The 26937-nt window shown below is 43.7% G+C and overlaps 1 protein-coding gene across 1 annotated transcript in view; it reads left to right on the top strand.

The window, feature by feature from the left end:
• The first annotated feature begins 4128 nt into the window (after positions 1-4128).
• The window catches only part of strn3 (striatin, calmodulin binding protein 3), a 42490-nt gene continuing 19681 nt past the window's right edge, over positions 4129-26937 (top strand). The window contains exons 1-3 of the mRNA XM_075448318.1: positions 4129-4688; positions 19218-19321; positions 24387-24460. Coding sequence (XP_075304433.1) covers positions 4446-4688; positions 19218-19321; positions 24387-24460 — 421 coding nt within the window. The 5' untranslated portion in view covers positions 4129-4445. The remainder of the gene's footprint in view (positions 4689-19217; positions 19322-24386; positions 24461-26937) is intronic.

The following is a 26937-nucleotide window of genomic DNA, read 5'->3' on the forward strand; positions in this document are numbered from 1 at the left end:
GTCTGTGTAGCTCTCAATTTTTCTCATCGTTTATATGATTATTTGTCATTTTTCTTTTTTTTTTTAAGTTTCTATCTAAACATTTTTAGTTATTTTTATTGATCTGCTTTTTTGTTTTAATTAATTTTTTTTGACAATGTGCACTACTACTAAAGCAGTGTACACAAGAGAAGAACTGTTGGCACTGTCAAGGATTGGACGCGGAATTAAACATCCAATTCCGACCGAGCTTAAAAAGCTGTACCGTGGATGCAGAGCTGGAGCGAAACTAAAGGCAAAGAGGCACAACAGGAGGTGGAGGTACAAACCTTTTCTGCCCTCGGTGATTATGGGAAACGCTAACTCACTGCCTAACAAGTGTGATGAGTTAGAGGTGCTTGTGCGGAACCAACGGCTGTATAAGGAGAGCAGTTTGATCTGTCTGTCTGAGTCCTGGCTGAACAACAACACACCAGACTCATGTGTGGACATACCCGGCTTCACAGCCGTACGAGCGGATCGAGACCTGAGTACGATCGGCGGTAAGCGGAAAGGCGGGGGTATTATACTGTTCTTTAATCAGAGATGGGTAAACCCCCGCTATGTGACCGTTAAGGAGAGGGTTTGTTGTCCAGACATCGAACTGCTGTCAGTTGGTTTCCGTGCGTTCTATACACCCAGAGAGTTCCCATACACAGTCGTCATTGTTGTTTACATTCCACCGAGGGCGGCACCTACAATGGTGTGTGACGTCATCCATGACGCCGTTGCTAGGATACAGACCCAGCATCCTGAGGCATTCATTGCAATCCCAGGAGATTTCAACCACGTCTCTCTATCCTCCTGCCTGACTGGCTTTGTACAGTATGTGGACTGTCCAACACGTGGAGAAAAGACATTAGATCTGTTCTATGCTAACGTGAAGGAGGCTTACAGGACAGTGTCTCTTCCACCACTGGGTAGATCTGATCACAGCATGGTCTATCTACAACCCACATACAGACCGTGTGTACAAAGACTTCCTGTTACTACCAGATCTTTCAGGAAGTGGTCACCAGAGGCGAGTGATGCATTGAGAGACTGCTTTGATGTCACAGACTGGGCTGTACTGCTGGAGGAAGAAGAAATGGACATTGACATGGACAGGAGGGTCAGCACCATCACAGACTACATTAACTTCTGTAGGGACACTGTGATTCCAGTCAGGACTGTAAGGTGCTATCCAAATAACAAACCATGGATCAGCAGTGACATCAAAGACCTCCTGAACCAGAAAAAGAGGGCGTTCCAGGATGGGGATAGAGAAAGGCGGAGGAGTGTACAACAGGAGCTTAAAAAGACATTACGTCGAGCTAAGGTGGAGTACAAGAAAAAGGTGGAGAGACAGCTGGAGAACAATAACACCAAGGAGGTGCGTAGGGGCAGGAGAACCATCACTGGATACAGACTGAAGAACTCTCAGTCTGTAGAAGGTGATGTGGACAGAGCCAATACTTTCAACCATTATTACAACAGGTTTGACAGTGTGGCTTTTTCCACCTCTGCTGCTGCTCCCTCCACCCCCACCACTTCAGCTGCTTCCTCTATACTGCTTCCACTGCCCTGCTGTACTTCCACCTCAATGTCAACCTTCATCGCCAAGCCTCCTCCTCCGCCTGACTGCACCTCTACCTCTGCTGTCACCAACAAGCTTCTTCTGTCCAGTTGTACCTCCACCTCTGCAGCAACTTCCCCCGCCTGGTCTCCTGAGCCAAGCCACACCTCCATCTGTGCGGCAGCTCCCACCACCTGGCATCATCAGCCCAGCTGCACCTCCACCTCTGCGGCAGCTTACACCACCAGGCATCCAGAGCCCAGCTGCACATCCACCTCTGCGGCAGCTTCCACCGCCAGGCATCCAGAGCCCAGCTGCACATCCACCTCTGCGGCAGTTCCCACCGCCAGGCATCCAGAGCCCAGCTGCACATCCACCTCTGCGGCAGCTTCCACCGTCAGGCATCCAGAGCCCAGCTGCACATCCACCTCTGCGGCAGCTTCCACCGCCAGGCATCCAGAGCCCAGCTGCACATCCACCTCTGCGGCAGCTTCCACCGCCTGGCCTCCTCAGTCCAGCTGCTCCTCCACCTCTGCAGCAACTCCCACCACTAGCCCTCCTCTGTCTAGCTGCACCCCCACCCCCATCTCTATGGTTGATAGCAACATCACTCCTGTCGCCATCCCTCCGCTACAACCTCTGTTTCTAACTATAGAAGAGGTTGGAGCTGAGCTCAGGAGACTTAAGCCAGGGAGGGCTTCAGGCCCAGATGGAGTCTGTCCAAGGCTTCTGAGGGACTGTGCTGGTCAACTAGCAGTCCCTCTTCAGAGGCTCTTTAATATGAGCATTCAGATGGAAAAAGTCCCGGTGCTGTGGAAAACTTCTTGTCTCATACCAGTGCCCAAATTAGGGCAACCGGTGGAGCTGAATGACTGCAGACCGGTGGCTTTGACATCTCATATCATGAAGACCTTGGAGAGACTTCTTGTTCGTCGCATGAGATTGCAGGTTGCTGAGGCTCTTGACCCCCTCCAGTTTGCCTACCAGAAACACATAGGAGTGGAAGACGCGATTCTGTACATGTTGCATCGGGCATATGCTTATCTGGATGTGCCTGGTTCATATGTGAGAGTCATGTTCTTTGACTTCTCCAGTGCCTTCAACACCATACGGCCTCCCATACTGAAAGATAAGCTGCTAGGTATGGGTGTGGCCCCCTCCCTGACATCATGGATTATAGACTATTTGTCTGCCAGACCACAGTATGTCAGGATGGGGAAATGTGTTTCTGGAACACTGGAATGCAGTAGTGGGGCTCCACAGGGTACTGTTTTGGCTCCTTTTCTTTTCACCCTGTACACATCAGACTTCAGGTAGAACTCAGAGTTCTGCCACATACAGAAGTATTCTGATGATACGGCTGTTGTGGCATGTGTGCATGGTGGACAGGAGAAGGAGTACAGGGACCTTGTGGAGGCCTTTACTGACTGGACCAAAAAGAACTGTTTGCTCCTGAACACCACCAAAACCAAAGAGCTGGTGGTGGACTTCAGGAGATCTAAAACCCCATACCAGTCAGTCTGCATTGATGGAGGGGAGATAGAGACTGTTCAGACCTGCAAATACCTGGGGGTGGTGCTGGATAATAAACTGGAGTGGTCTGCCAACATAGAAGCAGTGTACAGGAGGGGCCAGAGCCGTCTCTTCTTCCTGAGACGGCTCAGTTTCTTCAATGTCTACAGTGATATGATGTGCATGTTTTATCACACTATCATTGAGAGTGCACTGTTCTATGCTGCTGTCTGCTGGGGGAGTTGCACTACAGACAGAAACTCTAGGCGCCTGGACAAACTTGTGAAAAAGGCTGGTTCTGTTGTAGGCGGAAGGCTGGACCCTCTCAGTGCTGTGGTGGAGAAACGGATGAGGAGGAAGTTAGATTCTGTGATGGAGAATAATAAACATCCTCTCCACAGCATCCTGACAGGACAGAGGAGCAGCTGCAGTGAGAGGCTGCAGGACTGAGAGCTTCAGGAGGTCCTTTGTTCCCACAGCCAGAAGGCTTTTTAACACTGACTGCTGAGTTCTTCTCAAATTGATTGATTGATTTTTATTTATTTGTTTATTTTGCCATTTAGTCATTTATTATTATTTAGTTAGTAGTAGTATTATTATAGTTGTTTTATTGTTGTTAATTCAATCATTGTAAATATTTAAAAAAAATGTTGAGCTACTTGACGAATTTAAATTTCCCCCATTGGGGGATAAATAATGTATTTTTCTATTCTATTCTATTCTATTCTATTCTATTCTATTCTATTCTATTGTTCTTTAAAGAAAAACCACATAAACATATTTGAAAAAAAAAGATTATGCCAGTGATCTTTTGTCTCTTTATAAACACTAAATCTGTGGGAATTAAGTAGGAAATGCATAAACTGCTTCTTTTTGTCGTAGCCAGCCTACTTTGAAAATGATTACCCATTTCATTGTATTTAATAAATGACATACCGGTACTTCAAGAGAATTACCTGTGCATGTGTGTGTGTGTGTGTGTGTGTGTTACCCTTACCACCAATCACAGTAAAGCGTCCAACCCACTTCGTCCCAGCCTCCGTTTCTCTCTAATACGGATTGTGAAGGAAGATGGATGCCCCATCATGCAGCGCGGTTGGATTCTCCCATCGTGACTATCACATCCAGAGAGCGATGATGGCGGCCGGTTAGACCCACACGTAAACAGCGCGTTCACATAGCCGCAGTCGCTGAAGCAGTTTGGGGCAGCCAGCCTCTCACACCGCGGCGGTGCCTGCGCGATAGGCACCAGGCGGAGATACAGGGATCCATCGGCAGAGTTGTCCTTTTTAAAACATAAATCGATTTTTTTTTAAAACAAACATTAGAAACAATCATACGAAAAGAAAAAGAAAAAAACATGGACGAGCACCCTGGTGGAGGAGGAGCGGCCGCTCCACGACAGCCGCCGCAACAGCAGCAGGGGAGCATCAGTAGCGCTAATCCTTTGGTCGGAGCAGTCATGGTGCCGCAGCAGACAGATGACTTGCCCCGGCCGCAGCAGCAGTACACCATTCCCGGAATCCTACACTACATCCAGCACGAGTGGGCCCGGTTCGAAATGGAGAGGGCACACTGGGAAGTTGAGAGGGCTGAGCTCCAGGTCAGTCGCTTAGCTTAGCACTGACATGGCTACATCAAACCTACACTACCAACAACAAAAGGGGACGGTGTGTTGTAGAATGTAGCATTTCGTGTCTAAATGGCATTTTAGAGAAGGATTTGGGGAACGTTTAACCAACCGGCCAGCTTGTCCTGAAGCTTTGTGATCCTCCTGGTTGAGTCGTTAACCACTGAGTTAACATCATCAACACGGGAGTTAGCTGCTAGCTACACATTCGCTGCCAAAGATGTGTTGTCAGCTAATTTTAGTGGATCGGTGCTGTTGTTGCCTCTGTGGCAAGCTTGTCCTTCCGTTGTGATGTTAAAAGTTGAAAGTTGCGGATTAGATGTTAATCCGACTGAAAAAGGAGAATAGAAGTACTTTCAGTTATTCTCGTCTGTCACGTTAGCACAGTAAGCTGAGTGGCTAATGTTTGGTTTAAAGGCTAGGCCTGAAACTGACTCTCACAGGCACAAAGTGTTTTCAGAGTAGTTTAAGATGTGTATAATATAAATCTTACAGTTGACAACCCAGTGTCAAATGAGTTTATTCTTGTGTGTAGTAGTAGTGATTTAAAAGCAAAGAGCTGCACTGTCCACTAATGGCAGCATAAACATCTCCACTGATGGAAGGAAACCAACCATATTACTGTCGCAGCAACTTTAAGGCAAGAAAAGTTCTGTATTAGTTTACTGTGGTTGGCATCAAAACAATAACCAATAATATTGATTTTCAAAAAAGCCCAAGAGGGTGATATTGAACCCAAATCATATTTCGATATTTTTTGGCTTAATGGTGATTATATGATGTATATCTCAATATTTTTTCCTGTAACGGAATAACAAAAAGGCTTCCAGGTCCTGTTGCTGGATCACGTCAGTCGTCAGTGCAAAGTGAGACACCTTCGGCAGCCAAGCTCTCTCTCACATCCGTCTACAGTTCCCTTGCAAAGTAATTTCAACACTGTAACTGATATCTTGGGTCAAGGGTTTTGAGCAGCTGTATGAAGCCGTCCTGTCCCACAGTCGCGATATGGATCATGTCCTTTGCGATATGGTAGGATACTGCTTTAGTAATATTTCCCTCTCCAACTCAGGGAGAGAGGTAGGGCCGCAAAGTTGTGTGATCGTCGGGAAGAGGAGAAATGGGAAACCTCGAGGCCCTCTTAGTGCGATTTGAACTCTGTTGATAAGAAATGATATTGTCTAAGCCTCTACTTCGTATGGAATTATATCGATAGGATTTAAAAATTAAATGGCCTAATACAGGACTTTTCTCGTGTCACACCACATGCTCACACACACATCTGGTATGGGTTAGTGGTCTGTCACATGACTGGACTGTCCTCAGAACTGGACCTTTACTTCATGGAACTGATCCATGACCCATTTCTGAACATTTTCAGCATTTTTATGGGAAAATGATCAATTCCTCATACTTGCATATTATGTCAGGCTGCAAGGTTTGTTTGAAATATAATCAATGCTGGCATTGTGGAGAAAAGTCAAAGCTAAATATCCAAAAACACACTCGCACATGATTGGTGTGTTATTTTTTTAAATAAGCACTGCATATACAGTGCAAATATTTAAGTAGAGCAAGAGTGTTTGTCTGAATGAGTAGATGAGAAACTTATTGCAAAGTGCTTTGCAGAACTTTGGCAACTTCAGCATTTACCAGTTTTCCTCCTAAATTCACAAAATACCTGAAGCATTGTATGGCTAATGCAGCAGCCTCCAAGAGCGTCGCCAAAGCAAGAGAGCTTTGCACATTGGATCCAACAGCTCTAAATTCACTGAATGATCATTATTCCCAACATAAACATCTTCTGTGTGGATGCAACAGCCTGTAGCCTCACTTTGGACTGGTGAGCTGTCACAAATAGTTCAGTTTTACCATTAAAGCAGTTGTTCTACAGTGGATTACTGATGCGGTTGCAGGTCAAAATAATTTGCAGGGTGCTTGCGCAAGTCTTGAAAGTCTTAAAAAGTATGGAATTTTGAAGCACTGTTTTCCAGACCTTGAAAAGTCTTGAATTTTGTGTGAAAGTCTTAATAAAGTATGGAAAATAAATGTATGGTAGAATTTTACAGTATGCTCAAAGGCATTGTGAAATGAGAAATAGGAAGGTAGGCTATAAAACTATAATTTTACTAACTGGTCACGTACTGTATTAGCCTAATGGGATGATATCCAATCAAAGCATGCTTAGCCTAGTCTGGCACATTTTCGTAACGTCACTGCTGAGGTCTATTGACATGTACTTGTGATTTTCATCTTTTGAAACGTTTTCATCAGTAAAAGCATAATTTACTGTGAATAATGCATTTGTTCATTGAATACTAGCCTATAAAGATTAACATTTCTAATAAACACAGTTGGTACAATCTCACCCAATGAAGTAGGCACACAAGTACATAAAGTTAAGGTCTTGGGGGAAAAAGTATCAGTTTTAAAAAAGTCTGGAATTTTAATTTGGAAAAAGAGCAAGCACCCTGATTTTGACAGTTTTTAGCTCAAATTAAACTCAGTAACTACTTTTTGTTGTTCCAGTGAGGTATTTAACCGTAGCCCTGACACGCTGCGGCCGGCTCGACATTAACGGTTGCCTGCTTGCCCGCATCTACATGGAACGAATTGAATTCCAATTGGCTTGAATTGGACTTTATTATCCAAGTGCCTTGAGATGACATTTGTTGTATTTGGCGCTATATAAATAAAATTGAATTGAATTGAACGTCTCATTCAGTTGTCTGATCGGGCAAGTGAGAACAATAATGATGTATTTATTTTTTCCCCTGTTGTTTTTAGCTGTCCATGGTGCTTTATGCTGAGTCGTCTACAAATCACAGACTGCATTCACATCTTGAGAATCAAGAAGACCCTGTTCTCTTGCTGTGGGATTTACAGTCTTAAACTCTCACCATCAGCAACTGGCAAAGTCTGTTTTTAAACTCTTCTTCTAACTAAGAAAATTTGTGGAAAAAAATAAATTAAACCAAATGAAAACAAACAAAAAATCAACACGACAAAATGAAACAACAAAGGAAGTTTGTATAGATTTGGCCAGCAAAGTTTCCCTGGGTGGGATACAATCAGGAGACTGACACAACCCTAGGCCTTTTCACACATGACTTTCAAGCCTGGACACCCTTCATTGCCTGCCGGTGTCCCATGTAAAAAAAAAGTGATGGCATGGCATGGTGGGGTCAGAGTTGATCCATGGTAGTAACAGAGGTGAGACAGGCTATGAAGGGTAAGCTGGGAACATGCCACTAACCAACGCTGTCATCACTCAACTGATTATTTAAGGAGTTACTGTTTATTACTTGTATAGGTTTGAATGGACTTCAGTTACCAACTTATTTGGGGACTTATCTGTTGAAAATTGATCAAGTTTAAAGGCCTACAGAAAGGTGATTTTTTTTGCACAAAACTGAAATAGCAGATCGATTCCTTATATACCATGGAATTTTTTTATGATTTTAAAATAATTTTAGGCCCCTGGATAGTCCTGATTAGGCCCAATAAACTATCACCACATTTGACTCGAATTTGGCAAACTGGAACGACAGGTGCGTGACGTCACGAGTGCCAGCTGCTGGAACAACCCCCAGTAGTTCTAGTAGCGAAGCCAGCAGTTTGCCAGACCTGGACAGCTTCTTCACAGTAAATTTCGATGTGTGCCGCGGGACGTCGCTTGGAAATATAAAACGTTGGGTTCAGTGCAATTTTTATTGCGAGTAGATGTACGAAGTGCGTGTGTTGCCCTCAGCACCAGCAGCTCACACCACCGGGGACAGAGGAAGCAGAGAGACCCGCGGTCGGACAGGAATCCACCTGGCGGAGAGCGAACACACTCTCCGCCAGGTGGAGAGTGGAAATCAGCCGGCAGAGCGATCATGTCCACGTCGGGGCTCTTGATGATCGCTCTGCCGGCTGATTTCAGGGCAACCATCCCGCGGTGTGTCCGCTCTCCGCCAGGTGGATTCCCCCTGAGTGTCCGCACCGCAGGGAGCTGAACACGGCGGGATGGCTCCGGCTGATTTCACCAGAGAGGAGGCAGGCGGACAGGGAGGCACAGACACAAGTTCCGACCGCAGGTCTCTCTGCTTCCTCTGTCCCCGCAACATTTGAAACTTTTCAGGTGAGAAAGTAGTCGTTTAGATCCCCAACGTGTTGAAAACCTGACAAAATACCGGCTGTTTACCATTTTGTTCCGACGAATTCGGCGCTGCTAAAGCTAGCCGCAGTGAGCAACGCACTTCCGGTTATTTTGACAAAATAAAATACCCGTTGCCTTTTATCATAGGGAAAGCCATTACGTGCTGTTGTTTTGAAAACAGGAAGTGAACCTACCCTCGTTGTAGCTAGCTTGAAACTGCCGTTTTGACAGGAAATGAAGGTATGCCGGGTTGCCGCCGTCCTGCAGTGCTTCTTTGATTTCTTTGCTTGCTTTTGATTTCTTTGATTGAGCCCGAAAGTTGCTAAGTCGCTAGATTATTTTTTTTTGTCGCCAGAGATGGCCAAAAGTCGCTAAATCTAGCTAAATTGGCAACACTTGAGGCAGCCAGGAAAAACCATGGCACTTGTGACGTCGCATGGAAGCCCCGCCCCCAGTCTGGAATTCCAGGACGGTTTCCTAGCGGCAAATTCAAAATCGCAAACTTCATGCGTTTATGAAATGTTTTGGTGTAGAGTCCAATGATCATTATTGTTCCTCTGTGTATGTATTATCATTATGTATTGGGTGTAGTGTCAGCTTTCTGTAGGCCTTTAAGTTATGATTGCGGTAGTGTAAAAAAAATTCTTTCACGGCCCAAAAATTCCTATAAACTGTGATATGCGTTTCATATGCGATGGGTAGTTGAGTGTGGAGATGGACGCGCAGAGCAGTATTCAGATTGCATTTTTAGCTATAACACTTGGTCGCATAGACAAACGGTTACCATCTTTGGATAGGCAAACTCTTTCACCGGATATGCCTGTTATCTTTCTGCGACGAATACTTCCTGAGCAATTCAGCGGAGAACAGTGGGTGTGAATTCTCCCGCAAATTGAACGTTAACATGATTTGAAACTCACTCAGCTTGAATTCTGTGAAGAAATCTGGATGTCTGTCTTTGAGGTGCTTCGCTAAATTGGAAGTGTTTCCTCCTTTCGTCTGAAAAGCTTGTTGGCACCGTTTTGTGAATCTATTATTGATCCCTGATCATCCGCCTCAAATACAAAGCACCTCCAGACACGACTGACTATTTTTCTTTTCGACGAGGCGGAGCTGTCGCTGCAGCTGCCATCTTCCGTGTTCCTTTGGCATTTAACGGCACACTGGAACACATGCAGGTGTATATGCTGCCCACATCACGTCCGGAGGAATTGCATCCCCGGCACCTACGGTACTGTAGAAAAACGAGTACTGTCACATTTTTAGAATTGGTACCAAAGTATCAATTCTCCTGACATCCCGATTACCAGCATAACTAGTCTTTCAACAGTAGGTTTTACCAACCTGCTTTCTACCAAACAGAACAGCTAATTAACAAAATAACAGTTCTATATGAACATTCTTCACAAAAATGCCAGATAGACCCATGTCATTGTAGTTGGTACTACTTACAGCAACTTTCCAAGGTGATTCTTGTAATTCCATTACAGTATTAAAATGAAAGGAGGGACTGCAGCCCCTGTGTCCAGGTTTTATAGATGCCCAAATCCTCATGTCTCAAAGACGGCACATCATGTTGGTTTTAATTGTACCACTTTTAAATCTACAGTGTTACACTGTATAAGGACTGTTTACTTTGTAATATTGTTGATATTGTTTTTTTTCAGTTTATGTTCAAATTCTAGTTGCAATTAAGAACATAATGTTATAAATTATATGTTTTAAAAAAGTTTTAATCATGTCTATCCATCTAGTTTGTGTAGTCTGGAACTGTGTGCTGTAGGAAAATGTGAGTATTAGTTTGAGACTCCCTGTCAGTAGATACTCTATCTTAATGAATTTAATTGAGGCTTATCTTTCTCCATCTTTCAGGAGCTTTTCTGCAGCTCACATTAAAGCGGGGCTCTAGCCAAGCTTCTTTTTTCACCACTAGCACTCGTGCTCTTTTTTTTTTTTTTTTTTTAAGCACTCGTGCTCTTAATTAAAAGTTTTCGGAGCACCAACACAAAATTTAGGAACATTTCTTTATTCAGCTGCCACCTAACACTTTCACATTTTTTCCATCATGACTACATTTCTTGGCTATAGATAAACCTTTTAAAGGAATAGCAAACTATGCTTTACTTCAATTGAAAAAGCTTGCAGAGTATCGATCATGACTTTGGCAGAGGACCAGTAGGCAGTGACAGCTTGTTCGTGTTGTTCCCAGACTGTTTGGTGGCGACAGTGAAAGCATCACATTGGCTATGCACTTCACAGAAAGGCATGACACATGTCCTGCTCTTATAGTGAATATATGTGATATGAATTTCTGAAACAAAGGACAAAAAAATTGTCTACCTGCTGCTTATTTTTTCTGTTTTGAAAGCTGCCAGAGCTCAGTTTAAGCTCTGCTTGACAAGTAAGACTAATTCATAGGCACCATGTGTTGCAGGTCCAGCCAAATGTGTCATGTTCACCTGGCATTTTTGTCAGTAGTTGTGGAAGTGCCTCATTGACTCGGTGTTTTGTAAAGGGGGCAGGGCTGTGGAACAGGAGGCTGTAATTAGGCAGCCTGGCCTACTGGGCCCTGTGCTGACGGCTCGATCCCAGCTGAATGCTAAAAGTAGAAAGGCTCAAAATAACCGCAATACACACACACACACACATGGCAGCTAAGCTTAAACTTAATCTCTTAATAAAGAGATGATGAACACATCATTTAGTTGTTGTTTTCTTTACTCTTTATTAGTTACTTAGAAAATAACTAATGATTTCTACCAGAGAAGACTGGTCTTCGGTGTTCTGGCTCTTTGTGGTTGTCTCTTGACTTTTTGTTGTGTGTCTTGCTGTGTTTCTATAGAAAATTCTATTAAGACATGTCAGAACTGTGGGGATGTATCGACTGCTCCTCACACCTTAAAAGGGCTGTTTGAGATTGGACTTGTATTGGGATTCAGAAAGCGGTCAGCAAGGGTCCTCATTTAGATGGAAGGACAAATGTGTGTGTTTGTGTGTTAATGACTCAGTTGTTCAGGGGAATGCCCCTGATGACTCACCCCCTGATCTACTCGCTCTGTAAATCTGGGCGGATGACCTCACTACACACACACACACACACACACACACACCCACCCCTTCATGCTCGTTCACTGTCATCCTCACCCAGGTGCTCTGACCTCACTCATCTCCCTAAGGAGCTCTAGATTCAAGTTAATCAGGCACACTGAGGAGTCATATGACTTAAGTCTTAAAGGGGCGATGTAACACCTAAGAGCCACTAGATGTCGCACTAGGGCAGACCAAACCGAAAGTTGGACCTAATATGGAGGATCTGCACCAGCTCATATTTCTCTTTGTTGGGCTAAAAAAAACAAGCCCATTAAACTCTGTTCTCATATCATCTCTTTTTTTCTTTTTTTGGTAACTATTGTTAAAATATGTATAGCTATTGCAGCTTAACTATGGGATCTTTCAGGCTCACCTGAGCCATCCCTAACGATAAGCTTTATCAGAAAGGAAAGTTTTAAGCCTAATCTTGATGTTCCTGATTTGAACAATATAACGAAGGTGAAAGAAGGCAGTCCTAGAAACCTGTTTTATATGTGAGTCAGAGGACAGATCCTGGTCAGAAATAACTCCAACTCCTAGAAGCCAAGGAAATGCCATCTAGAGTAACTATATAGCTAGACAATTTCTCCCTGAAACGCTCAGGTCCAAAGATAACGACTTCAGTTTGTCTGAATTTAGAAGCAGAAAGTTCTGAGTCATCCAGGTCTTTATGTCTTGTAGTCTGACCAACCTATTGGGTTCATCTGGTTTCATAGATGAGTACTGTTGAGTATCATCAGCATAGCAATGGAAATTCATGCCATGCTGTCTAATAATTAGGGCTGGGTAACGATTAAAATGTTTAATCTAATTAATCACATGATTTCCCTGATTAATCACATTTGTACGCAGAATCCAAAAATGAATCCAAAAGCAGTGTATAGCTTTTAGCATTTAGTTTTATTTTAAATGTGCTGTCATATGAATGAAAGTGCCATAACATTTGTTGTGCAAACACACTTTTAACGTCAGCATTTTTATGTAGTTTTTATGTAGAAGCCTCGCTCCACTGTCTGTTTCCTTGAATGACTTAATTCAATTCAATTCAATTCAAAAATACTTTATTTATCCCAGAGGGAAATTAAATGTTGATGTAACTCAATTAAATCAAGGAGTTATTATAGATGCTGATGGCTGTGGGCAGGATAGATTTCCTGTAGCGGTCCGTTTTGCATCCAAACTGAAGAAGCCTTTGACTGAAGAGACTCTGTTTTCCGATAACAGTCTCATGGAGAGGATGTTCAGGGTTGTCCATAATTCTCTTGAATTTATGCAAAATCTTTCTTTGCATTATTGTCTCCAGAGGTTCCACAGTCGTCCCCAGAACAGAACCAGCCTTCCTTATCAGGTTGTTGAGTCTTTTTAGGTCCCTGGTTCTGATGCTGCTGCCCCAACATATGACGCCAGAGGAAATGACGCTCTCAACAACAGACTTGTAGAAGATCTGCAACATCTTGTTGCAAACCTTGAAGGACCTTAGCTTCCTCAAGAAGTACAGTCTGCTCTGTCCTTTCTTGTAGATGGCTTCACTGTTGTGTCTCCAGTCCAGTCTGTTGTCCACATAAACACCAAGGTATTTATATTCCTCAACCACCTCCACTTCTTCTCCCATGATGGAAACAGGGTTTGATCTGACCTTGTTTCTCCTGAAATCTACAATCATCTCCTTTGTTTTGTTAACATTCAAGATGAGATGATTGTTCCCACACCATGTCACAAAGCGGTCCACCAGCTCTCTGTACTCAGCTTCTTGTCCATCTCTGATACACCCGACAACTGCAGAGTCATCTGAATATTTCTGTAGATGACAGGAGTCTGACTTGTACTGGAAGTCTGAAGTGTACAGAGTGAAAAGGAATGGTGAGAGCTATCAGTTGTGTGTTTTGCCTTTAAGTGATATTTTAGACTGGAACTACTACGGTGAGAAGACAATTCAACTTGGCTGTAAATGCAGGATTTTTAGAAAAAATTATTTTGAAATACGTGCTTTTTTGTAAAACAAGTAAAACAGCGCCGGTTAGCTCCGTGAGCTTCACACACAGACTGAGGAGCACCTGTAACGGTCTTTCTTTTCCGGTTCCGCAGCAGACAGCAACAGAATTTTACAAAACAAAAGCCTGTGAGCAACAGACTTTTACAATAATAAAACCTGCGTTAATGTGTGATAAAATATTTATCGGCGTTAAATATTTAACAAGTTAACGCGATAATAATGAGTTAACTCGCCCAGCCCTTCTAATAATGTTACCTAATGGAAGCATGTATAAAGTGAAAAGAATCAGTCCAAGCACAGAACCCTGAGGAACTCCATGACTTACTCTGGTGTGTGAGGAAGATTCTTCATTTACAAGAACAAACTGAAATCTATCAGATAAATATGATTTAAACCAGCCTAATGCAGTTCCTTTAATCCCAATAACATGTTCAAGTCTCTGTAATAAGATACTGTGATCGACCGTATCAAATGCAGCACTGAAATCCAACAGGACAAGCACAGACACAAGTCCGCTATCAGAGGCTAAGAGGAGATCATTGGTAACTTTCAGCAGTGCAGTTTCTGTGCTATGATGCACTCTGAATCCTGACTGAAACTCTTCAAACAGATTATTTCTGTGGAAATGATCACAAAGCTGAGCTGCAAGGTGGCAATCTTACCACTACACTATCCAGTCAACAAAGATGGGTCCATATTTCTAGAAATGAGAGCCGCTCCTTCCAAAGTGGGATGGATGCCGTCTCTCCTCATCAGACCAGGTTTTCTCCAGAAAGATTGCCAAACCGGGTGTCATTAACGCCGGCGTGAATAACTATTTTACCGTATTTACGTTTATCCTTAGCCAGCAGTTTTAAATAGGATTCTATGTCGCCCGCTCTGGCCCCTGGAATGCATTTGACTATGGCCGCTGGTGTCTCTAATGCCACGTTTCTGACTATAGAGCTGCCTGTTACCAGGGTTTTGTCCTCAGCGGGTGTGTCGCTGAGTGGGGAAAATCTGTTAGAAGCGTGGACAGGTCGATGGTGAACAACAGGCTTGACTTTAGGACTATGACTCCTCTTCCTGACAGTCACCCAGCCAGTCTGGGGTCCCGGCTGCTCGGGTTCTCTGCTCCCGTTCTCCTAGGGGGTGGTTAACGGGGTTAGCAACACTACGTGGCTCTGCACTGGCTAAAGGGACCTGGCTAGCTATCAACGGTGCAGAGCCGAGCTTCCAATTCAGATAACCTCGCCTCCAAAACTACAAAAAGACTACATTTGTTACATGTACCATTATCGCTAAAGGAGGCAGAGGAGTAACTAAACATCTGACACACGGAGCAGGTGAAAGCAGGAGATGGAAGGAGAGAACTGGTAGCCATGCTAAGCTAGAGAACCAGACACACCGCTAAAAAGTGAGAATAAGCACCAAAGATCTGTAGGAGTGTGTGTTAGACTAAAACAAGTACGTGATAGAGTTAACGTGCAACTTATAAGAAGTATTGAGTGATTATTTTTTTTTTTTTAAATAGTCCAAGAGGAGAAAGAAGTTCCACAGAACACAATCAAGGTAACAGGAAGTGATGCAATACGTCTTACCGAAAGCGTCATAGCGTCAGCAATTTGTCAACATTTGTCTTGTTTTCCTGCAAACTAGTGTCTTTACATCATGGTTTGAGTTTCTAGTTACTGTTGTACATTAAAGGTGGTGACTGTGACTTCACAAACGCTGACTGAAAATGTTAAAACATGGGAAAAGCTCTTTTTTCCTTTAATTCTTCGCTTTTGGGTTGGAGAAGAAGACTAGACGGTATACTGGCCTTTATTTATTTCCTTCAACAGAATGGCCACATGGTTTGAGCAAAGGTTATGGAAACAAAAGAAACTGATATTAATGGGGCTTTTCCATCACATGGTACATAGACTTGTCACATTTCTGCCATTGTTTGTTTTCCATCTCAGACAGTTTCTCCTCAACGTAGGCATGATCAGCTGTTTATCAATGCAGTGTGTCTGGAGCTGCAGCGACAAGGAGCAAAGACACTGCTTTGTGTGCATTTATTACATTTCATCGGCTTAGCTTATGCTTCTATGCAAGATGATCTACAGATGAGGGATATACAGAGGCATGGAGTGGTTAGTAGACTGAATGAGTTTGTGACAGGCTTTTGGTTTAGAAGGGTTTAAAAAACAGTGTTAGAGACCTCAACTCCCGTCAACCAAGAAAAACGGATAGATTTTTTCATTCATACTTGCATTTAATAAACATACTATATCATCCATGCAACATGCGATCCCAGCACACCAATGAGATTTCCATCTGTGTTGTAAATTGTGCGCTGGACTTTCAGACAACCTCGTACAACAAGGAAGTGTGTCGTTGCATGTGCTGCTGCAGAGACATTTTGCTGTGTACAATCGCAGGTGACAACCAATCGGATCCAGTCGGCGCGGTCTCCACATTGCCTTTTAGTTTCGGCTTGGCTCTCTTGGAACCGTGGCTTAAGATAGAACTTTAAAAAAAGTTACTTGTAAGAACATAACTGAGAATTTGCAGCCTACACAAAATGATAGTATATAGTATTACATTTTGGAAAAATATATATCTATATATTTCCAACCTCAGAAATAATTAAGTTTGAATGAATGTAAATATTAATTATTTTGATTTAATAGTTGCCTGTTAAACTTTGACACCATAGATCAAATATATCTACCTCCTAATATCACCAAAACTTTGTGCTCAAATGTGTGACATCAATAGAGCTCAAAGAGTAGCTTTAGTAGTTCAGAATTGTAAAAATCATCCGTGCATGTGATGGAGGAATGACCAACGCATGTGTAGGTGTGGCCTCCACGGCCCTGCAGTAAGAAGTGTGCTGTGTGCCTGTGATTGCACAACAACATAGATGCTCAACTGTATTTGCATCAAATCTGATCATTTTAGCCGAGATTATGCTACAATATATTTCGTAGCTACTTTATTCTAACCTTCAGTTCAGTTTTCAGTTTATTTCTTTAATTCCCATAGATCCCATAGAAAGTTTTGATAGAAACTTTGAAAATTCCCAGAATTTCCCAGAAAAGGGGGTTGAGTTTGATACCTTTGAGGTTCTGCCGTCTGCTTAAGGCAAGCTGTTAATGCTGAGCGGTTTTCCTGGGCGCCCTACTCTGTTGAATCTGTATTCAGCCGTAGAAAAAAATCTACAACCAGTCCAACTTTATGGCTGGTTATTCCTGTTTTTTTGTTGTTTCAAACACCCATTTCCAGACAGTCAATACTGTTCTGTGTGTAGTTGAGCCATATGTTGACCATAAATCTGGACCACCGTCCGTGTGCTAGTGGACACGAATGGGAGGGGAATCAAGTTATCGACCTAAGTATGCAACGACGCTGCGAACTGTGTGAATAAACACTGAATCCTTCCACTCTTCTGTTTACAAAAAGTAAAGTGATGGGAATTTAGAATCATGAACCGAGCGTCCAGGCCTGGTTGAGTCGGAGTGTGTTAGTCCAGTTTAGAGAAGCTTGTTTACATCCACTTTAGAAGTTTGACTGATAATATAGATTTATTTTGTTCTGTAAATGTTGTTGCTGTGAATTCTTGGGCCTTTGTGGGTTCATTTGTTTGAAACTGGAGAGTTGGTGTCGCTCCCACTGTTTGACTGGTTTCAGAGCCATGAATCGACTGGATCATTTAGTTTGTTGTGTTCTTTCTTGTTTCTGTCCCACATCTGTTAGTGCCACATACTCTGAGTGAGAGCACAGTAAAAAGACAGACTTATATTTTTGGAGTGCATTCTTTAAAAAAGAAAGGATTTGGCTGAAGAAAGACTTTATTAAGCGCTGAATCGTGTTGTTACTATTTACAGTTGTCTTAAAGTTGGGCCTTTTTTTTTCTGGTGCTACCTGGTGTGGTTGTGGTTTGTCTTTATGATTATCAATCGATATTCACTTAATTTTTTGTTAAGCTGAGTATTATCAGTATGTGCTGTTTGTGTTGTACTTACAGAATTAGTATTCAGGTTTTGGTATCTACTACTGTATTGTGAAATACCATTAAACTAGTTTTAATTAAACAAAGTCCAGGCATATTGTGTAATACTTAATGTCTGCAGAAGCAAAGCTGAGCAAGCGGACATAACACTGGGCGAGTTGTGGGACAGGCTTGCTCTCCAGCACTTGAATTTGCACTGACTTTAGAAGTCGGGCCGGGTGCTTTGTAGATGTTTTATTTCTGCCAGTATTTTTTCAAACCGACAATATTTTTTCATACTGATTTAATCTAATGGCGGCTGTGGACCCTGAAAGATGCTTGTGTTTACTTCTGGTGACACCTGGCCCTCTGTATTCATCAACAAGGCAAGAAAAATTCTGTCAATTATTCCAAAGTAATTAAAGTGTTTTACAAACACTTAGGACAAAAAGGAGCTAATGCAAAATTCCCTGGAAGAAAAGGTCTGTAATGCTGTGCACCAATGTGATCACACCTGCTGCTGTTTGTTAGAAGGAATTTCTTTTTGTATCTTAACTTTTCCAACATTTTTTTAGGTTTAGATTTGCTTCTCTGTTTGAACAGGCTGTTTTGTAGTTTCAGTTATTTGTGGTTTGTATTTCTCTTCATCTGCTGCAAGACAAAGAAATGTCCAATCTGAGATCTGGTTTTCATGAATAGTTGCCAAGTAAAAGCTTGAAGACACACGAAGTTGGACTACTGTGACTCGCTGTGAGCAGCAGCTCTCATGTCTCACCTGCTTCTCCAGATTCTCCAGAAAACGTGTCAGGCCTCCTCGTGTCGTCAGACTTGAACACGCTGCAAAGACTGCTTCCAGCTGCGAGCGGGGGTCCGGGTTAGCTGAAGGCAGTGGGGGTGTTTTTCTCTCATGAGTCCTGATTATCAGTCGGTCTTCGGTTTCTTTATTACGCATTGAGGTGTTGTTGTGAAAGTGTTTATTTATTTAGAGAAATGAAGATGACAGATGTGGGATATGTTGAATTTATTTGTTGGTCTGCTCTCGTCACTATTGCCTCTTGTGCCCTCATTCGTCACGTATAACTGCTGATAAGAGTGAGTTCTCTCGATGATATAAAATAAGACGCAGATGTTCATCGTCACTCCAGATGTGGCCAGTGGTCACCTTTTGGCTTGTTGAATTAGGCCCCTATGACATTTCAGGCTCTTTTTTTTTTGTTTTTTTTAAGGCTTCCACGTCCAGAAGCCCATCAGAAACCTTTACTCACTGTTACACTGGTGTGATTCTGAACTCCTCTTTCATGGTGTGCATTTCTGTCTCTCCAGGCCAGAATAGCGTTCTTGCAGGGGGAGAGGAAGGGCCAGGAGAACCTGAAGAACGACCTCGTTAGAAGAATTAAAATGTTAGAATACGCTTTAAAGCAGGAAAGGTAAGAGACTCATGTTGACATTCATTTACTCTTTCCTGATATGTCATAACTTTAAATCCCACTGATAACTTGTACAAACTTTGATGTGTGTGTTCCCTTAAATTTTCAGTTAAGGTAATCTCTGGTTTAGGCATGGGCCGGTATGAGATTCTGACGGTATGATAAATATCCCGGTTCCACGGTATTATGATCACACCTCTAAAATGTGTATTTTGAATGTCTGCATTTAAAAACCAGAAAAATAAAAAACTTTTCCATTAGTTATGAAATAGTGTGCTTCAGTGGACACACTTGGGAATTATTTTCTTACTTTCAGGATGCAATAATTATAATAATAGATCGGTTTTATTTAGCACTTTTCATCAAACTCAAAGCCACTTCCAGTGAATGAAACAACAGCAAGTTCCCCAAAGTTCTGCCAGTCAGCGAGTTCTGGGAGTGGACGTGGTCCCCATGTTGTTTCAGTGCAGAGTCGTACAGGGGCCTGTACCGCACTTCCTCGCTGAGGCTGGATTCTAATTGGTCCATCCTGTTTGTTGTTTTCCGCGCAAATTTTGTCTGGTGCACAACTACGCAGCAACCAAAAAACAGACGGAGGGGTTCGGGGGGGCTCGCCCCCTTCAGCCATCATACAGCCTGCAGAGCTGCCTGCTGTCACTCACAGCACGGGGAGGAGCGCGGGGGGAGGGGCACCACGCTGCAGCTGCAGGCGGCGTGAGGGACCTCCTCTTTCTCTCTGACGAGGCGCCACATAAAGAAAATAAATGAATTAATAACCGCTCATACCGCAGGGACAGTGTGACTGAAAGTTTTGAAACCTTGACTTTTTCATACCGTGGGATACCTTGAAACCGGCCCATGCCTACACTGGTTGTACAAAATATTGTGAGAAATTAAACATTTGTTGAACACAATAATGCAGTTCAATTAAATTTTATTTATATGTAGCACCAAATTACAACAAATGTCATGTCAGCAGCCTAAATGAGTAGCAAACAGGGAGGAGCAACGCCACAAGTCCTCTTTGAAGAGGGTTAAGTTTGCTCGAGCAGCAACCCTGATCAAATAGTGAAGTAAGTATGTAGCTGTGTTTCAGAGCATAGTGAATGACCGCAGCAAAGACTCAGCTGATCAACAGACTACCTAAAGTTAGAGGGGAAATCCCAGACTTATGCATGTCAAGCTGAAAAACAGCTGAGCTGCTTTATAGAGCTGCAGAGCAAGAAGGGAAAGCAAAATTATATGCTGCCAAACAAAATGGAATTCAGTGCTAAGATGTAGATCTTGGTTACCACAGTACTCGTACACCAGGATAGATGTGAACTGAACACTAGGGGTGGGCGATATGTATCGTTTGCGAAATTATCGTGAATGTTGTTTTGACGATGAGTAATTTTGCAATATCGAGATATAGGCCAAAAAAAAAAAAAAATTTTTTTTTTTTTTTCAATCGCCAAAAAGTGCGGCGCCAGTGGTCCTCTGCCCTTACCACAGCGCCACGCCACGCCCTGCTTTGAACGCTCTAATTTTTTCAAAGTAAACGCTTCGGACCCCGCGGGACACTCAGCTAAGAGCATCGAGGGGGCGCCGAGAGGCAGGGGCTGGGACAGCGAGAGGCAGGGGCTGGGACAGCGAGAGGCCGGGGCTGGGACAGCGAGAGGCAGGGGCTGGGACAGCGAGAGGCAGGGGCTGGGACAGCGAGAGGCAGGGGCTGGGACAGCGAGAGGCCGGGGCTGGGACAGCGAGAGGCCGGGGCTGGGACAGCGAGAGGCCGGGGCTGGGACAGCGAGAGGCCGGGGCTGGGACAGCGAGAGGCCGGGGCTGGGACAGCGAGAGGCCGGGGCTGGGACAGCGAGAGGCAGGGGCTGGGACAGCGAGAGGCAGGGGCTGGGACAGCGAGAGGCAGGGGCTGGGACAGCGAGAGGCCGGGGCTGGGACAGCGAGAGGCAGGGGCTGGGACAGCGAGAGGCAGGGGCTGGGACAGCGAGAGGCCGGGGCTGGGACAGCGAGAGGCCGGGGCTGGGACAGCGAGAGGCCGGGGCTGGGACAGCGAGAGGCCGGGGCTGGGACAGCGAGAGGCAGGGGCTGGGACAGCGAGAGGCAGGGGCTGGGACAGCGAGAGGCAGGGGCTGGGACAGCGAGAGGCCGGGGCTGGGACAGCGAGAGGCCGGGGCTGGGACAGCGAGAGGCCGGGGCTGGGACAGCGAGAGGCAGGGGCTGAGACAGCGAGAGGCAGGGGCTGGGACAGCGAGAGGCAGGGGCTGGGACAGCGAGAGGCCGGGGCTGGGACAGCGAGAGGCAGGGGCTGGGACAGCGAGAGGCCGGGGCTGGGACAGCGAGAGGCCGGGGCTGGGACAGCGAGAGGCCGGGGCTGGGACAGCGAGAGGCCGGGGCTGGGACAGCGAGAGGCAGGGGCTGGGACAGCGAGAGGCAGGGGCTGAGACAGCGAGAGGCCGGGGCTGGGACAGCGAGAGGCAGGGGCTGGAATTACCGCGGCTGCTGGCACCAGACTTGCCCTTCAATTGATCCCCGTTAAAGGATTTAAAGTGTCCTGTATTGTTATTTTTCGTCACTACCTCCCCGAGTCGGGAGTGGGTAATTTGCGCGCCTGCTGCCTTCCTTGGATGTGGTAGCCATTTCTCAGGCTCCCTCTCCGGAGGGAGAAGTAGCCTGAGAAACGGCTCGAGGTTATCAGTCACCAAAGCGGCCGGGGCACCCCGAGAGGCACCCCTTATGGGTTTTGGGTCTGATAAATGCACGCATCCCCGAAGGTCAGCGCTCGTTTGCATGTATTAGCTCTAGAATTGCCACAGTTATCCAAGTAACGGTAGAGCGATCAAAGGAACCATAACTGATTTAATGAGCCATTCGCAGTTTCACTGTACCGGCCGTGTGTTCTTAGACTTGCATGCTTGTGTTCATTTTATTGTGATCTTAACGCAAGTTTTAATTTTTTTTTTTAAATATTGTCAAAATATCTTTATCGTGAAAATCCTAAAAAATATCGAGATATTTTTTTTTGCCCATATCGCCCACCCCTACTGAACACCACACAGAATGTGAATAAGATCTGCAATATTGTGATCAGGCGCGTACTACGGCAGGAACTCCACACGTTAAGACCAAACCCATGGCAATGCACACTGAGCAAAGCTTATCTGGGTAAAACTCTGAGCCAGAGAGTGATGCTGCGCAGACATGCCACAGGAGGAGAAATCCCATGGCATCACACGCACCCGTGTGGCACATCTTAGTCTCTGTAGTGTTTCAGGCGACGCAGCATTTGTTTTTTTCTCTATGGCACATATCTGAGATGTGTTCGGGGAAATGGAAAATCAAACTGCCAACCTTCCGACCGGCCTTCCTCCAGAGCTACATCCAGAGGACGGATAAAAAAGGGTCCATGCCAACAGCCCAAACAGCCGTTATTTAACACAGTGTTTCCCAACCAGGGGTACGCGGAGGTACTGCAGGGGGTACGCGGAGGTACTGCAGGGGGTACGCGGAGGTACTGCAGGGGGTACGCGGCGCACGGGGAGTTTTTTTTTTTTTTAAGGCGTCACACAAAAGTGTTTAGTCCCAAGCTCGTAATATGTGGACAAAATAATGCCTGCTGTGGAATTTAGTAATATGCTATTTATTTAATACAATTTTAAAGAAGATATGTATTCTTAAAAAGAGAGAAATGAGTTATGTTTCTCTCCACAGTCGCCTCAGGCACGCCGCTCAGGCCGGGAGATTGGACCGAAAAAACAAAAAGTTTTCAGTGCAATCTGTTGGTTTTCTTAGCTAGGAAATTGTTTTTGAATTGGCTCTATATGAACGAATTGGATTATTTTATGAATTATGATTATTATTAATTAATTGAATTCCAATTGGCTTGAATTGGACTTACTATCTAAGTGCCTTGAGATGACATTTGTTGTATTTGGCGCTATATAAATAAAAATGAATTGAATTGAATTGAATTATGTTCATGTATTCTTAAAAAAAAGAGAAATGTTACTTGTTTAAGTTGGATAACAAAGGAAGATTATTTTGATTTAGTATTTATACTATTTTGGTTAATTATTTATATTTCAAGAAAATATTTTTTATTCTTGTTGAATTCATCTGAGGTTAAAAAAAAGAGAGAGAAAGCCTGAGAATTTTATGTTCAAGGTAAGGATATTAAATAAAATGATTTTCATGTAATAACCACTGTTTTGCTCTACTTTTGGAGAATCATCGCACGCGTTGTATGTGTGAGGGGGTACTCGTGGTGTGACAAGAAGGCTCAGGGGGTACTCAGGCCAAAAAAGGTTGGGAAACACTGATTTAACAGATGCACCGCTGTGGCTGCCTGACTTAAATGCCCAGCTCCTTAAAAAGTTGAGACCCAAGTTTAGGTCTAAAAATCTCAATTTCACTTTCAGGGTGGTTAATAACACATTTTTTACTGATTATTTATGTTGGCCTTTTTTCAGACCTCATTTAACATATCAGACCAAATCTAACACAAAGCGTCGTGTGGCAAGCAGCCCAGTGCTGATGGCACGTGTGAAATGTGTTCCTTACTGATGACAGCTTGACAGTTGACAGCATATCATAAAATGGATGTTGACCCATTGAAAAGTAAAAACAAAGATGGATCCTGTAACAGAGTGGCAGAATCTCCAAATTCCTACTGCCTTCTTCCTCTGGAAGACATGCAGTAATAGCTCATCCAAATCCATTCTGTAGCCCGGCTGTAGCTACAGCGTTTAGCATGTGTTTGATGTTTAAAGATGGTTCTCATTCAGCAGTGTGCAGGCTCAGATCAGTGTTACGGTAGTTATTGTTCTTGGTGTGGAAAGGGTTTTGTTCTCCATTACTTCTCTCTGGTAAATACTGTACTTTGTTCCCTTACATGAAGTCAATTGTACACCTCTAATTTCCATAATGTGTATGTTGTGGTATATCCAAAGTTTGGTCACTGATAGAAATGTGAGGTTTTTTTTGCCTCCTCGTCACCTTTTTGTCTGCTGCCAGGCATAAACCTGTAAATGAATGTCTAAATGTTTCTACTCTGTTGTGTCCTCCTCAGAGCAAAATACCACAAGTTAAAATATGGAACAGAGTTGAACCAAGGAGAAATGAAGATGCCAAGCTTTGAATCAGGTAGGCAATGCATCCAAATCTTTTCTGACCTTTTGTACCAGAAATTCATTAAATACAATAGAATAGTCTTTATTGTCATTTTACAGGCATCTATACCACGGAATGGAATTGGCACCCTCTAAAAAGGGTTGATGCTTGTTATTCATCATCTCTTTCTTCTTTAATGTCCCGTCTCTGCTCCTCAGTCATACTTCTTGCTGGTCTTGACATTCAGACTCTCTTCTCTTCATGTTGTTCATGGAAAACTGGCTGTTGGCTATTTTTGTCCCAGCTGCTGTTTTAATCAGTGTTCGTCAAGTTACTTGGAAATAGTAATTAGTTACTGATTACTTCTCCAAGAAAGTAATCCAGTTACTCTACTGATTACTTTGCTTAGTTACTTTTCAAAAACATGAAGCACAACCTGAGTGGCTCTAAAGCAGTCGACCTTTCAGCCTGATTCTGTTCTCTCTGCATATTCCATCATGTAGAATTGAATCAAATGAAACGGCCTCCTGTGGCTCTTCAGTCTGTTTTCACCTGTTCAGCAGCAGAGGGGCCGTCGGTGGTCTGCCCGGTGGAGTTGGATGTGGTGGGCGCAGCGGTCATGTCCCCGGGGGGATCCGGGGGGCTTCTCAATGAGTTTCACAGTCCTGTTCCGGCTTGTTAGGTGCTCGCTCAGATTTGAGGTGGAATTTTTCGCTGGAGATAAAAATGTTCTTCCCACGCAGAGTGCACAGCGGACGCTAATGTTTTTGTCACTTTTTACAGAGTCAAACTCGAAGTAATGTCGGTCCTGCCGAGCATTAAACGCTGCATGGCCCTGCTCTCTCCGTGTCATCTCCTGTTGATCTACACACGCACTGAGGTCGCACCGCTCATACGTGATCGTCATCAGACGCTCTCACAAACTAAATCACGCTTTAGTAACGCAGTAACAGTAATCAAATTACTGTTTGTGCATTTGTAATCCCTTACTTTACTTTTTACTTGAAAAAAGTAATGGGATAACAGTAACGCGTTATTTCTAACTTAATATTTATTCAGATATTTTAATGTATATTTTTAATTCTTTTTTTATACTCACAAATAGTGAAAGCTAATTTTAAAGGGAACAGCTGTATTTATGACTACAAACGAATTTCATAATTCTATAAGAACAAAGCAGCAAAAAGTCTCAATGGCTCAAAAAGATCTAAAAAGAAAGATCTCTGCGTCTTCCTAGAACAAAGTTACTTAAAGTAAAGAGCAGAGAGCCAAATGGAATGCTGCCAATCATGGAGACTCCAGGACTCCAGGCTCACGCACTTGTAATAAACACTTTGTTTTCAGGATGTCAGATTTTTAATGAACGTCATTTAATACTGTGATAAAGCCACTTGTGCTCTGCAGCATGTGTGGAACTGCAGTGTTTGATGAAAGGTCTGGAACAGCTGCTGTTGGTCTGCGTTGCAGATGAGGGTTAGATGTTTGGGAGACATACAAACTGGACAGGAACATTAACGGGTTCTTTCTGAAGGTTTCTTTGGTAGATGTTAAACTTCACACCTGACCTCCCCTTTAATACCGATCACCAGGTTTAGTAAAATGCTTTCTAAAAGTAAGAAATGAAGGTCAGTGTGGAAAACCCAGCAAAAACTTCCCAATAAAAAGTTTAAAAGTCTGCCCCCACAACTGAACTGTGTCATGAGCCCCAACTTTGCTCAGATAGAACACTGGCTGCACCGTGGCCTCTGCATTCTAACTTCCTCCGGGTTTTATTACGACCACACGTCCACAGTCTTTCAGGATTTACTTCATCAACTTTGACGGCATACAAAAGATGTACTTGTAAATATCAGTAAAAATGTGACTTTTTGCCAGATGTTAATGTCTGTGGTTCACAAATCTTTTTGGAAGGTCGCAAAGATCTTTGGAGTGTATGTAGGTGCATACTTTCAATGATCTGTACTGAGTAGTTTATATTGTGTACTTCATTTCATCTAAATTGTTTTCCTTCTTCATCATTCTTTCTTCATAGTTTGGATACAGAACAGTACCATATTTGACATTGCAAATGAGAATTCCTGCTCTTAAAGGTGGGGTACTTTTTCTGGAGCATTTTTTTTTACATATTGCTTGAAATACTCTTCACACCCCCATTGCAACCAATTAATTAAAAGTTGACACAAATATGAAAAGTTTTAGTGGCCTCTAGAACGTACAATCTAGGAAAAACACTATCTAATCATACTGAACGGACCGTTAACGATGATTGGATTCTGATGCCGTCTATCAAACTGCAATCTGCTCCTCCCTCCCCCCCCTTCCCCCTGTGCGCATACCCTTCTTCGTGAACGAATTACGCGTGCCCAGAAGCTTGGCAGGAAGCTAAACTAGAGCCAGCTTGGCTAGCACCTAGCATTATTAAACGTATAGTTAGCATATACTAAATACTAAATACGGCAACGATCGATGCTTGCTGTCAGAACAGCGCTCGTGCACCTTCGTGCTCGTGA

The sequence above is a fragment of the Odontesthes bonariensis genome, chromosome 17, assembly GCF_027942865.1.
Source record: "Odontesthes bonariensis isolate fOdoBon6 chromosome 17, fOdoBon6.hap1, whole genome shotgun sequence".
NCBI classification, from domain to species: domain Eukaryota; kingdom Metazoa; phylum Chordata; class Actinopteri; order Atheriniformes; family Atherinopsidae; genus Odontesthes; species Odontesthes bonariensis.